Raw genomic sequence first — 14,498 nt, 5'->3', positions numbered from 1 at the left:
GGGGGGGGGAGCACGGCCGTGTGTGCACTTCACCATAACGTCGATGGCCTAGTGGTTAAGCCTGCGGATTCGCAACCGTAAGGTCGTGGGTTCGGATCCCGTCGGGGACCCGACGATGTGTTCTTGGGAGAGGCACTTTGCACGAACTTTCCTCACTTCACAGGTGTGAACGGGTACCCGGCCATAGACAGCGAACGATCTTGTCAGCATGTTAAGTGTTTTAGAGCCTGTAAAATGGCAGCTCGCACTGTATGCTTCCCTGTAAGATGAGATTGTTTCAGAATGCTATCAGGTGTGCTGGGGTAGATAATATAGGTTGTAAAGGGCATTGAGCTTGCTGTTGAGCGAGAATTTGCGCTATGCAATAAATATGCTATCTACCATCTACTTCTAACGAGACTGGTCGTATTCCTGCCCTTCATTTGGGCGGCTATCGTGCGCACGCTTCACCTCGAAATTTTTATAGTGGAGCGCAAAGAGCAGCGGCTGCGACAGTAATTTATTAAGTCTGTGCGTGTCCGTTGAGAAGCCATAAGATTATTTGCTGAAAAGAAAAAAAAATTGTCATGTCCTGGAATATTTTGGCATAGCTTTGTTAAGTGGTACATGTAGTGACTGGATGTGATGAAATTTCCTAACCAACTGAAAATATTCAATGTGTCCCAGGCGCTCATTTGACCTTACGCAGTTAATTGCGAGAGTCATAAAACACTTACCCCCCCCCAAAAAAAAACCAACAAAACAACACCGACAACAACAAAAAACAACAACAATAACTACAAACACGCCAACATTCAAAACGAAATCAACAACCAAAACCCCCCAAGAACGCCAACAGAAAGGCTTTCTCCCCTCTACTCTATAAAAACACTGCTTGACCTACGGTTTTTTTAATGGTTTTTTTTTTCTTTCTGGGTCACAGGACGGCCGAGTTACCAGGCGGGCCAGACGTGACTCAGCATGAGCCAGGTCAAGGGGTTCATGAAATTTAAAAGAAATGAATGCTGTTGTCATTGTTATCATTATAAATCTCTCTTAACCGAATAATGCGAGTACTCTCGCTGTCGCACGGCCGAATGATCTTTTTTCACTACTGAGGACAGTTGACCCACGGGTGGTTAAAAAAAAAGATTTTCTTATGACAGCGCTGTGTGTCACGAGGAAAGGGGCCTTACAACAGTAGTTTTAAAGTTATACATAGTTACAGAACGTGATTCGGTGTGGGCCATGCGATCATTATAATAATATTTATAATAATAATAACAATGATAATAATGATAATAATAATAACAGTAGTAGTAGTAATAACAACGTAGGTAATTTCTATAGCTCCCTCTCCCGTCAATTTTTGGGCATATGAAGTTAATGGTATCTTCTTAAAACTTGTTCATTTGTCTATCTTCCAATGAAAAAAAAATGCCCATCCATCTTGAATAAAAGTTGAAATATATTATTTCGGATTGAAAAAGATGGGGGTAACCTGGTTTCAGAGGTAAAATTATCGAGAAAATGTCCTACAAAGTTTGGTAACTTTCATAGTTTCAGAGTCCTTCATTTCTTTGTGCTTTTAATCAAAGTTTTAAAAATTGAGCAAAATGCACTCAGAAATGTGTTTAAAAAATAAGTGAAAGGTGTTGAGCCCCCCCCCCCCCCCTAAAAAAAAAACCCCGATGAAAACTGCTTCACTGATGGAAAGAGGCTGTTTTCTTAGACGAGCGCCTGATTTCACCGCGATTTCTTTAACTGGGTGCCCGTTAACACAATCGGGTCGGGTCGGGTCGCATTGGTAGCCGGATTGAGAGCGCAAAGCGGCTATCGTGGCACAAACCGATCACCCGCCTCGTTGCCTTGTTTTTTAGGAGACGAATCGGGCGATCGACCCGAACCGACACGATCCCATCCGCAATTACAATGCATAATGTATCATCTCGATCTCGCTTCCTGTGTAGTGTGCGTGACCAGCTGTTGCTTGTGAACAAAAAAGTGAGCGCACCTTTTCACACCAGCGCACGAATTCAACGTGTATTGGGCAAGCTGTTAAAACGTAGTTAGCCCAGAATGCTACATTTTTCAGAAGAGATAAAAAAACAACAACACCCTACCCCAAACCTTTTTCTTTTTTTTACGATTGTACATACGTTGTTGAGGGTGCGATGGCGGAGTGGTTAGTGCGCTCGTCTCCGAAGCGGAAAGTCCGGGTTCGAGCCTCAGTTCGGACACGGATTTTTTTCGCCCCCTCCTGCCCACCCAGCGGTAATGGGTACCTGACTTCGAGTTGGGGAAGTAAAGGCGCCGTGGAAAGAAACTGGCCACCCTACTGCAATATCCCGAAAGCCCAGGAAGTTGTCTCTCAAACAAGGCAATCCCCAATGTCCGGATCGGATGCGGGAATAACTTTATTTTTTACCTACATTGGTATGCAGTTTTTCTTGTCTTTTCAACAGTTAGAATTTAAATTTTAACCAAATATTTCAGCTCTCGTGGCCTAGAGGTTAAGGTGTTCGCCTTTCATCCGGGTAGCGACGGAAACATTTTTCTCTCTAAAATTAATTGTCTCCTTCCTCCTCCTTTCCTGCGCTCTAGCAATGTACTTTCGTCTGCTTTCGTCTCCACTTTCTTCCCCCTACCCTCTCACCTGTTGCCCCCTCCTCTGGGTTCGCGACTCTTTCTGCAGCCTTTCTACTACTTCTCCTTGGCCCTTTACTGATGTCTTTCAGCCACACCCTTGATCTTATGGTAGGAAAGATCTACACCTCGCCTTCTCGGATAAGGGCGAACAATCTCGGAGGTAGCCTGTGAAAGTTGCACACCTTTTAAGGTCCCTTGGTAATCTTAAGTCGGCTCCCGTAAAATTCAAAATTTCCTACCAACTGAAAATGTTGAATATGTCCCATGTGCTCATATTATGACCATATGCTGTTGCGAGCGCCGTAAAACACTTTAAAAAATTCAACGTGAGCAAATGCAACCGATACCACAGATTATGAGACTTCACTTTAAAAAAAAAAATAGGGGTTAGATTTAAACTAATGGGGTGTCTCCAGTGACTTGAAATATAGGCTACTATTCTTTGACGATCACTGTCACGGCCACCGCTCTTTGATCTCTATTTTAAGAAAATATAATTTGTAAAAATGTTGTTTTTTTTAAACAAAAAACAAAAACCCACCCAACCAACCAACCAAACAAAACCATCACTGCGCCTGTGCGTACCATGGCCGCTCAGATGATGGACAAAACTCCAATGTCGCTAAAGTTGAATGCGCGCTTAACATTATTAATATAATATTACCCTCTTTGCCCTGCTTGTGGTTTCCAATTGGCCGCTTTTAAGCACAAGGGGGCTTTCCCGTAAAATGCTGTTTTGAGAAAATCGAAGGTAAAGTTTTTGCCCCTTGTTCATTTTTTTTTTAATGACAAGGAAAGTTTTCTTTGTAACCAAACAAATATACGAACCAATGAAACCGAACTTCTCCTACAGGTAGAACAATGCCCACTTTTGGTGTAGGTCAAGATTTCTAGAAACCACCGAAATCTGGGTTAACCCGCTTGTCCTTAAAAGCGACCAATTGAGTCTAATGGTGTGCACGACAGTGAACCGGAGTACTAACGCCAGAGTGCACAGTCTTGGATAATATCGTACTACAAAGGAATGGGTGGTTCCTTTTTCCTTTTCCTTTTACACTGCATGCTGTTTACATTAACATTTAAATACATATACATGTACATTAAGTGTGTACATGTACAATGCACTCCACCCCTCGCCCCCCTTCCCCCCCTTCCCCTTCCCGGATTTTATTTACTGGCCGGGTTTGTAAAAAAATCTTTGCTCTGTTTGATCAGTGTCTGCATTTAGTGTATAGTTGTCATGGTGATATAATGTATGTGTGTATTTCTATGCACATTGTTGTTGCGAAAGACAAGATAATATTGAATTATTTTTTTAGTAACGAAATTTATGGCACTGCTGACTAAATATTATTTTCTAGTGGCGCCAATTATGTGACAGACAGAATACTGTTATTTAAAAAAATAAACATTATATTTGGGATAGTTTAAATGTTGTTATTATTACTGGTGTAATTTGTAGAATAGACTCAGATATTTTTTATCACGTTGTTTAAGGGATAGGATAGACTCAATAGTGGGGTATTTTATGGGAGAGGCTCTATATTGTTAATATAAATGCTGTAATTTATGGGACATAACAGTTCGTCCTTCAACCAGCACATAGGCCTAATTATATCATGTATGTGTGAGTAGAATGTTATGCTTATCAGTCCTTCCTTATGGGCCAGACAACAGGTGTCTATTTTGTAAATGCTTATGCTTATACTTATACACAATGTATTTTGCAGAACAGTTTGGCAAATCCCCGTGAGAACTATGATATGATAGTTTTGTATTTGTTATCTCAGTTTGACTTTAAGCAAACCTTTGCACAAGTCAGACAGGTGTAAATGTAGTGGCTTTTAAATACTTAAGATGTGGTAGAGGTTATTCTCAGCCAGAATTGGTCTCATCGGTCATATCAGAAGCTGCAAGTCATTTTAACTTTAATTCTTATATTCTGTTTTGAGAAATATTCTGTTCTGCGGATGAATTGGTCATCGTCAGACATATTGATGGACGGACTATTGTTATAATAATAATAATAATAATAATAATAATAACAACAATAATGATAATAATAAAAATAATAATAATCATCATCATAATAATGATAATATTAAAAATGATAATAATAATAATAATAATAGTGATAATGATAATAATGGTGATGATAAAAATAATATATGATAATAAAATTATAATCATCATACAGTAATAAAAATAATAATAATGGTTATTATTATTATATGCATAATCTTGTTTTGAGGGGGATGCGTTGGTTTTAAATAGTTGGCAGTTGTGCACATCAAATAAGGATTTGACTGAACTTATTTCTGTGTGCACTACCTATAATATTGCCCTTTCCCGCTGTACGTTGACGTGAATTTGAACCATGGATTTTGTTGATCTAACCACTACCCCCCGCCCCCACCCCACCCCATCCCGCCCCTCCCCACCCCTCCACCCCCTGGCGTATGCTAACCTCCTTTGTGCAATATTCATTGTCTTCCACCAGTATGTATTGGGAGTTCTCTATATTCTCTTTATCAGCGAGCACGATTTCCGTCGGAGGTTGGCGGATGCTCTGGTGTGGTTTGCTTCTTCTTTCCAATCAATCATCTATCGTCTTTATCTCCCCACCTTCTATTTTGTGCTTGTTACTCTCTTGTAACACCTCTAATCTTTGGCACCTATATGACCTTATTGTGTTGCAAGTGCCGTAAAACACTAACTAAAACAAAACACGATTTTCACTTTCCAAGAATAACAGTCCCATCATTTAAATTATTTTATTTTTGTTGTTGTTTTGATTTCACTATTATTATTATCTTCATATTTTCTACCCTCCATGTGTTCGAACAGTGAGAATGTTGGCAGCTACACCGAGCCCTCTACCACCCCAACCGCCAGCTCGGTGGACTTCTCCGACGACCGGACGCTGCTGTCCTCATCCTGGATGTCCGACTCGGATGGCGGCCTTCGGTACTTTGACTACCAGAAGACACGGTACCTCTGGGAGCAGACCAAACGGTCCTTCCGGAAACTTGAGTGAGTCAATTCTGTGTGTCTGTCTGTTTTTCTGTCTGTCTGTCTGTGTTTCTGTCTGTTTTTCTGTCTGTCTGTCTGTCTGTCTGTCTTTCTCCATCTATCAAAATACGCTGTACCTCTGGAAGCAAACCAAACTGTCCTTCTGAAGACTTGAGTCAGTCAGTTCTATCTGTCTGTGTGTTTGTCCGTGTCTGTCTCTCTGTGTTTATCTGTCTGTCTGCCTGTTTTTATCTTTCTGTCTTTGTGTGAGTCTGTCTGTCTGTCTGTCTGTTTGTGTCTCTCTGTGCGTATATGTGTGTGTGTATGCCTCTGTCTCCTCTTACCAGAAAGTCCAATGCCTCTGGGAGCAGAGCAAATGGTCCTTTTGAAAAATTGAGTGATCAGCTCTGGCTGTGTGTGTGTGTGTGTGTGTGTGTGTGTGTGTGTGTGTGTGTGTGTGTGTGCATGCATGCGTACGTGTGTGTGTGTGTGCGAGCATGTGCCTTTCTGTCTGTCTCCTTCTGTCAGAAGATGCATTTTCGGTGGAAGTAGACCAAAATAGTCTTTTCAACAGACAAGTGAGCCAGCTGTTTTCCCATTTAAAAGGAGGAAGGAACGGAACTAATGAACAGAACACACTTGTATTGTGAGATGGCCCTCAATGTCTATATCTTCGAATAAGGGTTTTTCTTGGAACGCTCCAGAAACTGAAATGTTTGTCGCAATTATGGAGTGACACTGAAGATATGTGTCCATTGAAGAGTTAAGCATGAGTGCTTTTTTCACTTATTTCCGTTGTTTTAAGGATATGAGTGCTTATTTCACTGTTTTCCGTTGTTTCAGGGATATGAATGCTTATTTCGCCATTTTCTGTTGTTTCAGAGATCTCTCCACTGGTACTGCTTGTCTTGACCTGTATGAGAAGTACAAAGGCTTGACGGGAGACCAAAGAGCCAGCAGGTGATTTGTTTTTGTGTGTGATTATGTGTTTGTAGCTGTGTGTATGGGTATGTATGTTTGTAGGTAGCTGTGCGTATGTGTGTGTTTAGCTGTATGTTGAGTATAAGTCTGTGTGTATGTATGCTTTTGTGAGTAGTGTGTACTGGGAGTAACTCTTTGTATGTATTTATGTGTGTGTGTGTGCGCGCGTGCATAAGTGTGTGCGGAAGGGTGTTAATGCGGGCGTGCGCACGAGCACCCATGCATGCGCGCATGTGTGTGTGTGCGTGTGTTTACATACACATGTATGTACATACGTACAAATTATGTATGTACACGTTCCACGAGACTTATCACAGCTTTATTCAAGACATGAATATGAGCATAATTGAATTAACCTGTCATCTGCCTGAGTTGTACTGCCCTTACTAAACAAATGTGGCGTGGTGGAGGTACACACTGCATGTGTGGGTGATGGCGGGTGCTCTGGAGTGGTTTGCTTTTTCTTTCCTATCAAACATCTATCGTCCTTATCTCTCCTCTTTCTTTTTTTCTCTCTTGTAAAACATATAATCTTCGGTACTTATATGACTTTATTGTGTTGCAAGTGCCGTGAATCTCTTATTATTATTAAACACTACATGTGGCGCATGCCACCCAATCAGCGGCTGCACTACGAAACTGGTTGTAGAATTTGCCTGTACTTACTACTTCTGTATCATTTGTGGGTGCATAAAGTGCCTCCTAATTGATATGAATTGGTTTGATGGAGGTGATCAAGGTCAATGATGACAAGTTCTAAAATTTTATATATTTTTTCGTGCAGGTCGTGTTTGTATGGACCAAACACGATGGAGATTGAGGTGCCCAGCTATTGGTCACTTTTCATTGGTGAAGTGAGTGGTTTATGTTGAGTAGTGTGTCAGTGTGCTTGTTGGTCAGTGTGTTTCTCTGTCTCTGTCTGTCTGTTTATCTGTCTGTCTGTCTGTCTGTCTGTCTGTCAGCCTGAACTGGAGAAAGGTTCTCAGTTTGTTTCTATATGTCTGTCTGTTTGTCTGTGGTCAGTATGCACTGAAGAATGTTCTCTATTTTTATATGTCTGTCTGAGTAAAATGTACACTGGAGAAAGGTTTTCTGACTGTCCCTATAATAATATTGTGTCTGTCGGTTTTGTGGTCAATGTGAATAGAGGGAGTTCCAAATCTAAGTAGCATGGAAAGAATGGGCTTTTTCACCTAAGTTCTTCCACCTTACAGTAGTTATTCTCATAAGATTCTCATCCTTAGATCTCAAATGTTTTGAAACTTTTGTACTGGTGCCTTTGGTGTAGTGGTTAGGCACTTTGCTGTCTCACACAGGAGACACGAGCTCGATTCTCGAGTGGGGAGACTTCTTTATCGAGTACCTCAGTTTTTCTGCAGGAATGTTGCTTCCTTTTCAGCCTAGGTTGGCCTCGACAGGCTGGGCCGGAAGCCCGCCTCCTTAATGATCTAAGTTGTGTTGATGGGGGTGTGAGAAACGCCTATTTTTACACCAATATTTCATTTGGGGAACAAAAAATAAATGTATTCTCAGAAGAACCTTTTGCTTTTCAGGTGCTGAACCCGTTCTACATCTTCCAGATTGCCAGCATCATCCTATGGTCCTTTGACTCCTATTACTACTACGCCTCGTGTATCTTTGCCATCTCCTGCCTCTCCATTGGGATTTCCCTCCGAGAAACCAGAAAGGTGGGATCGGTAGCCAAAGCTAGATTTTTTTGTCTCAACATCAGAGTGCTCTATATATTCCTTCCTTGTCATATTTTTGGGGTTCACATTGTTTAAATACAGTGCTTATTTATAAATATATTGTCCGAGGGATGGTTTCATGTTTATGACAATTTTGTTATAAACATACTAGTCGCAAGGTTCCCACTCAACCGGGAAAATGGGGGGAAAATGGGAATACTGTTTTCCCTTAATGAATACTGTTGTCATTAATAACAGTTTTTGCAATATTCAGACATACTGGTCAGTTTTTGTTTTTCTTACAACAGGTTCGATTCCTCTTGAAGGGAGGAGAACTTTACTAGTGTTTGACCCAGTTTGGTGGATACACGGTTAGAGTGGGAAACCAACGTAGTCAAAATTGACGTCTGTAGGGCGCTGAAGACATGTTTTCACTGTTTTAACCCTTTGAGCCACTGCCACCGGTAGACTGGTGGCACGTGAAACTGCCCGTATTCCTAGCCACCGGTACACCGGTGAGTGAGACCCTTATATCCAACCCAACCAGCCTGGGACAAAATGCACAAAGTTAACAGTGTTTACTACGCAGGATGTTATTGATTGTTTTGAAGATATTTTCTAAATTGGATGCTGGGAATGACGAGGGCTACTCTGAGTGGGATATGGTAAGTGATTCTGGTGATCTTATGGATGTTAGTAATATGTTGCTCAGGAGCTTGGGCAGAGGGGCACGGTAGCCCTAGGAGCTAAGGGTTAAAGGGTGTGCAGTATTTCTGCTTGGATGTTATATTCCCACTCAGTATGGAATGGCCCTGATGAGACAAGCCAGCAAGCTCCCTCCCCAAAGATGGATTAGATTAAAGATTTGTTTTTATGAATGACTCTAGGTTTTTCTGAACGTGCTGTGTTTTGTCTCCTCCCTCCCTCCTCCCTCCTCCCTCCATCCTTCCATTCCCTCCTCTTGTTACCCTGCTCCTCCCTGGCTCCTTCTGTCCCCCCTCCCCACTGAATTCTAGCAACGGGTAACCCTGAGGAACATGGTGGCCACACAGGAGGGTACCATGCAGGTCTGCACCAGCGCACAAGGTGAGGGAACCCCACAGTTTGTTTTATGTCTTTTTTTGCTTTGTGACTTGGAAGTTTAGGTCAGTTAAATTGCAGTATCTTCATTATAGATATCTAGAATTTAATTTCCGTATATACTTAATGAACCATGAACAAAATATTAAAGTTTAAAGTTAAAACTATATTAAGGAAGTAAATATGAAATTTGAAAGAAGTTAACACAATGAAAATTAAAGTTTGCCCTAGATGAATGAACAGAATATTAATGTTTTAACCAAATTATAAAGTAACTAGCTGGGCCCCCTTTCGATGAAAGGAATGATCGGTGCATTAAGGTCAGCCGAAAGTCATTGGCTTATGATATTTACATTCTGCCGGAATGGAACAAATCCTGAGAGGTGCAAAAATTAGAAGGTTTAGATCTATACTCTCAAAATAGTGCGCACGGTTAGTGAACGGAAACCTCCTTTTCTAAAATGACAGAGACAGAAGTGTCGGCCAACAAAAGCGATCGGTGAAATCAAGAAATTTAGTTTTTAGCTGCAAAACTGTCTCGAAACTGATAAAAAGAAGGGCGTCGTGAGCTGGAGAATATTTGTAAAAATCTTTTGGCCAAAACCGCATGTCGATCGATGCAGCCTTTAAAAAGCCTTTTGAATAGCAAAATCAGCAACCACAAATAGATAATAGATGAATTAAAGTTTGAACAAAGAGAATATTAAGGTTTGAACAAGATTAATTAAATGAGCTTTTAAACTAAATGAACACAAAGAATTGCAATATTTTAATTTTTAAGGAAATGAGCAATAAAGTTTGATCCAGGTTAATGAACAAATGTTTGAAATTAAAGATAAAAATTTTTTTTACCATGCCAAAAATATTGCCATGATAATATGATTTTTGTGATTTTCCAGAGTTTGTGGTGAAGGCAGAGCACGAGCTAGTCCCAGGTGACGTCATCGCGATTCCTCCCAACGGCTGTGTCATGACGTGCGACGCGGTGCTGACAGCAGGGACGTGCATTGTGAACGAGAGCATGCTCACTGGTTCGTGTCTATCGTGTGTGCTTTGTGCAAGTGTGTATGTACGTTTATTTGAGTAAGGAGAGAGAAGCATATACATTTGACCAAATTGTTGCTAGTGCTGTAAAACTCTCACTAAAACTTAATCAACTTAAACAAACCGTAACACATTATATGACCAGTTTATGTCGCAAGTGCTGTAAACTCGTATTTAAACTAAACTAAACATTTGTTGCCTCCCTTCTCCAGGCGAGAGTGTACCGGTGACCAAGACCCCGTTGCCACAGCAGGAGGACGAAGAGATATACTCCCCCGAGATTCACAAGCGACACACTTTGTTCTCAGGCACGCACATCGTGCAGACACGCTACTACGGACAGGCGAAGGTGCTGGCTGTGGTGGTGCGCACAGGTGGGTAGCTGGTCACACAGGATGTGTGGTTCCTTATTGCGAGAGGAATATCGTGGCTGTCTCAAGCAGTCCAGTCCACTTACATCCAAATTTTGAGAATTTTTTTCGTTTTTTACACGCTCCCAAAGTTGTATCAAAGATGCACCTTTCAGCCTCACCAAAATGCAGTTTAATGCTATGGTCAAGGCTTATATTTTTCTTGCTTTTCTGGATTCCTGATAAGAGCATCGCAACAAAAACTATATTTTTGTCTCTGATGTAAAAAGTGTCCAGACGGACTTAAATAGATAGCTTGTAACACTGAAGATATGTTGGTCGTCAGATAGATTGACTGCTTCGTGAAAGACTGCCCTTATGCCGTTTTTAAAAATGACGTATGATGGAGTATTATAGTGAGCAGTTGGGATTGACAGGCAAGTGGCTTGACTGATGGATAGTGAATGACTGCTTAGTGAAAGACTGCCCTTATGCCGTTTTAAAAAATGACGTATGATGGAGTATTATAGTGAGCAGTTGAGATTGACAGGCAAGTGGCTTGACTGATGGATAGTGAAAATATAGATAGGCAGAAAATGGCTTGATTGATGGATAGTGGAAAGATTCATAGACAGAAAAGTGGCTTGACTGATTGATAGTTGAAAGATAGACAGAAAAGTGGCTTAACTGATAGATAGTTGAAAGATAGACAGAAAAGTGGCTTAATTGATGGATAGTGGAAAGATAGATAGACAGGCTGAAAAGTGGTTCGACTGATAGATAGTAGTGGAAAGATAGATAGACAGACAGATAAGTGGCTTGACTGATAGTGGAAATGTAAACAGACAGAAAAGTGGCTTAAGTTATCGGTAATAAAAAGGTAGACAGACAAAACTGTATCTTGATGGATGAACAGTGAAAAGGTAGATAGATAGACAGACAAACAGATGGCTTGACTACTTGATGATGGAAATATAGACAGATGTATAGACTCAGGTGGACATGAAGATAAACAAATAGCCCGACAGTTATGAGCAGGTACATAAAGAGGTTGTCACACAGACAGACAGAATGCAATCAGGTCTACTGAGATGATAAGGTAGATTATAAAGCATATAGAGCTTGCTGTTTAATGTGAATTTGGGCCATACAAAAGCTGTATACTATTCATTGTTATTCATCGTATATTATTCATTGTTATTATAATAAATGCCTTCCCCCAGGGTACAACACTGCCAAGGGTGATCTGGTGAGAGCTATCCTGTTCCCCAAGCCGCTGGACTTCCAGTTTTATCGCGATGCCATCCGTTTCATCCTTTTCTTGGGCGGTGTGGCCTCCATCGGCATGACGTACTCTCTGACAACTTACATCATCAACAAAGTGAGTCGTTTACCTATTTATAATAATAATAATAATAATAATACTAATAATAATAAAATAATGATAATAATAATAATAATAATAATAATAATACTAATATCTGCATTTATATAGTGCATATCCTCACTCTACTGCACACTCTATGGGCTTGTTTTTGAAAGAGTGTACAGTTGAACCTGCTCTAACGGCTACCTGTCTATGGAAGACAATCACCTGTTCAAATGGCCACTTTGTCTATTTCCTCCCTCATGTATGTTTTACACTGCAATGACCCTGCCTAAAACGGCCACTTTTCTCCTCAGTGATGGGTGGCCATCTTCGACAGTTTGTCTGTTTCAATTTGCCATTTGCTTTACTGTTTGACTTTCTCGGGTTCACTTTTACTTTTCGTTTCGTTTATGAAGTACGATTAATATTGATAGTAATGACCATTTTCTCTTTCTCTGCTGACCGGTATCTGTGGTATGGTATAGCGGTTAGGTGCTTCATTGTGGCATTGTCCTCATCTCTCCTTCTTCTTTTTTTAGTTTGTTACTCTCTTGTAACACCTCATCAGCACTTATATGTCAGGTAGCACGGTGAAGTTAGGCGCTCGTCAAAAATAATGAAAGTGAAGAAACTGGCATTTTTCAACAGGTTTGGGAATTTTTATAAAATTTTTTTTTTTTGGCTCAACACCTTTAATGGCCATTAAAGAACACATTTCTGTGTGGATTGTACTGAAAAACATAGAGTAAAGGCATAAACGATGTAAATTTTCAGTTTCTCGCACTCTCAAGCTAAGGGAGTAACTCGACTTTGACCGCCATTTTCTCGCTAGTTTTACCACTGAAACCAGATGACCCCTCGTCTCCTTCCATTGCCATTATCTTGACTTGTATCCAGGATAAATGGATATTTTTTATATCAAAACCAAGGTAAATGGACTGGCTTTAAGTTGATACCAATAACTCCATATGCCCCAAAATTGACGTATGCCTGAGTTGCAAGTGCTGTTGTAAAATATGTTTCTGTTACATTTTGAACTGGTTGGTCTTAACGAGCAGAATGGAAGTAGAGACTTCTGCCCGAATGATCTAAATTGTGTCAGTGACAGTGTTCAACGTGTACATTTTTCCTTCGTGTTCTTTGTCTCAGGAGCCGTGGCAGAGAACAATTCTGCGTGTTCTGGATATTGTGACAGTGGTCGTCCCCCCTGCTCTCCCAGCGGCCATGACAGTGGGCACGGTGTACGCTCAGAACAGACTGAAGCGAGCCAACATCTTCTGCATCAGCCCCCCGCGCATCAACTTCTGTGGCCGGATCAACGTCTTCTGTTTCGACAAGGTCTGTGTGTGTAGAAAGTGTTTCTCGCTAAACTCTCTTATCTCTCAGTATTTATGGGTGGTCAGATGGTGTCATGAAAATATGGAAAAATTAAATATCAAGAGGTTAGCCCTGGATAAAGAAAATTGGAAAGAAAGTGTTGTGTTCGTGATCCAGGGTTAAAAAAGGCATTGGTGATGATGATGGTGATGATGGTAGGTGTCATAAAAGGTCCTTTTGTTGTTTATCTTTCCCTTTATTTGTCTTGGGTTTTCTTTTTCCTTATATATTGTTTTATTATAAAGCCAAATCCTTATTTTTTCAGAAATATTGTTTACTATTTCTACGGGGTTTTCTATTATTTATGTGCTGTTCTCAAGATGCAAGACCTTTTTTGCTAGTAAGTCTTTTCATTTCTTTTCAAAATAACAGGCGTGGGTTGTTGACGGGTGTTCTAGCGTGGTTTGCTTCTTCTGTCCGATGAAACATCTATCGTCCTTATCTCCCCTTCTTCTTTTTTTATGTTGGTTACTCTCTTGTAACACTTCTGGCGCTCGTATGACCTTATGCGGTTTGCGAGCGCCGTAAAACCTCTACTAAAACTAAAACTAAAAAATAACTGGCTTTCTTAAAATCAGAAACTAATACTGCAATTCCTTCAGTTGATTTTATATTCAGGTTTTTTTTTGTTTTTTTTTTTAATTTGTGTTTTGTTGTTCTGTCAACTTTCCTCCTTTCTCCAGTCAACTTGTTTCAACTTGTTTCTTTTTCTGTCTTTTCAGACTGGCACCCTGACGGAGGATGGCCTGGACATGTGGGGCGTGGTGCCTGTTGAGGAGCATAAGTGAGTGGCTGTGCTTGGTGGGATGTTACATATTTGACAAAATGTGTGTGTTTGTAACTCCCCAGTTTCAAGTGACTAAAACTAGAAACCAAGCAGCTAGATTTTTACTATTTTCATCCACTAGAAGGGCATGACAAATTAATTGTTCTCTCTCTCTCTCTCTCTCTCTCTCTCTCTCTCTCTCT

The 14,498-nt window shown here is 40.6% G+C and overlaps 1 protein-coding gene across 1 annotated transcript in view; it reads left to right on the top strand.

The window, feature by feature from the left end:
• LOC101853592 (probable cation-transporting ATPase 13A3) overlaps positions 1-14,498 on the top strand; it is a gene marked incomplete at its 5' end in the record, with an annotated part of 72,309 nt that overhangs the window by 26,126 nt on the left and 31,685 nt on the right. Inside the window, 10 exon segments of the mRNA XM_013089737.2 lie at positions 5,476-5,661; positions 6,523-6,600; positions 7,406-7,475; positions 8,175-8,309; positions 9,326-9,395; positions 10,289-10,420; positions 10,646-10,807; positions 12,007-12,164; positions 13,302-13,490; positions 14,252-14,313. Coding sequence (XP_012945191.1) covers positions 5,476-5,661; positions 6,523-6,600; positions 7,406-7,475; positions 8,175-8,309; positions 9,326-9,395; positions 10,289-10,420; positions 10,646-10,807; positions 12,007-12,164; positions 13,302-13,490; positions 14,252-14,313 — 1,242 coding nt within the window.

Source organism: Aplysia californica, unplaced genomic scaffold (assembly GCF_000002075.1).
Source record: "Aplysia californica isolate F4 #8 unplaced genomic scaffold, AplCal3.0 scaffold01031, whole genome shotgun sequence".
Lineage (NCBI taxonomy): Eukaryota > Metazoa > Mollusca > Gastropoda > Aplysiida > Aplysiidae > Aplysia > Aplysia californica.
This window is presented reverse-complemented; position numbering and strand designations above follow the sequence as displayed.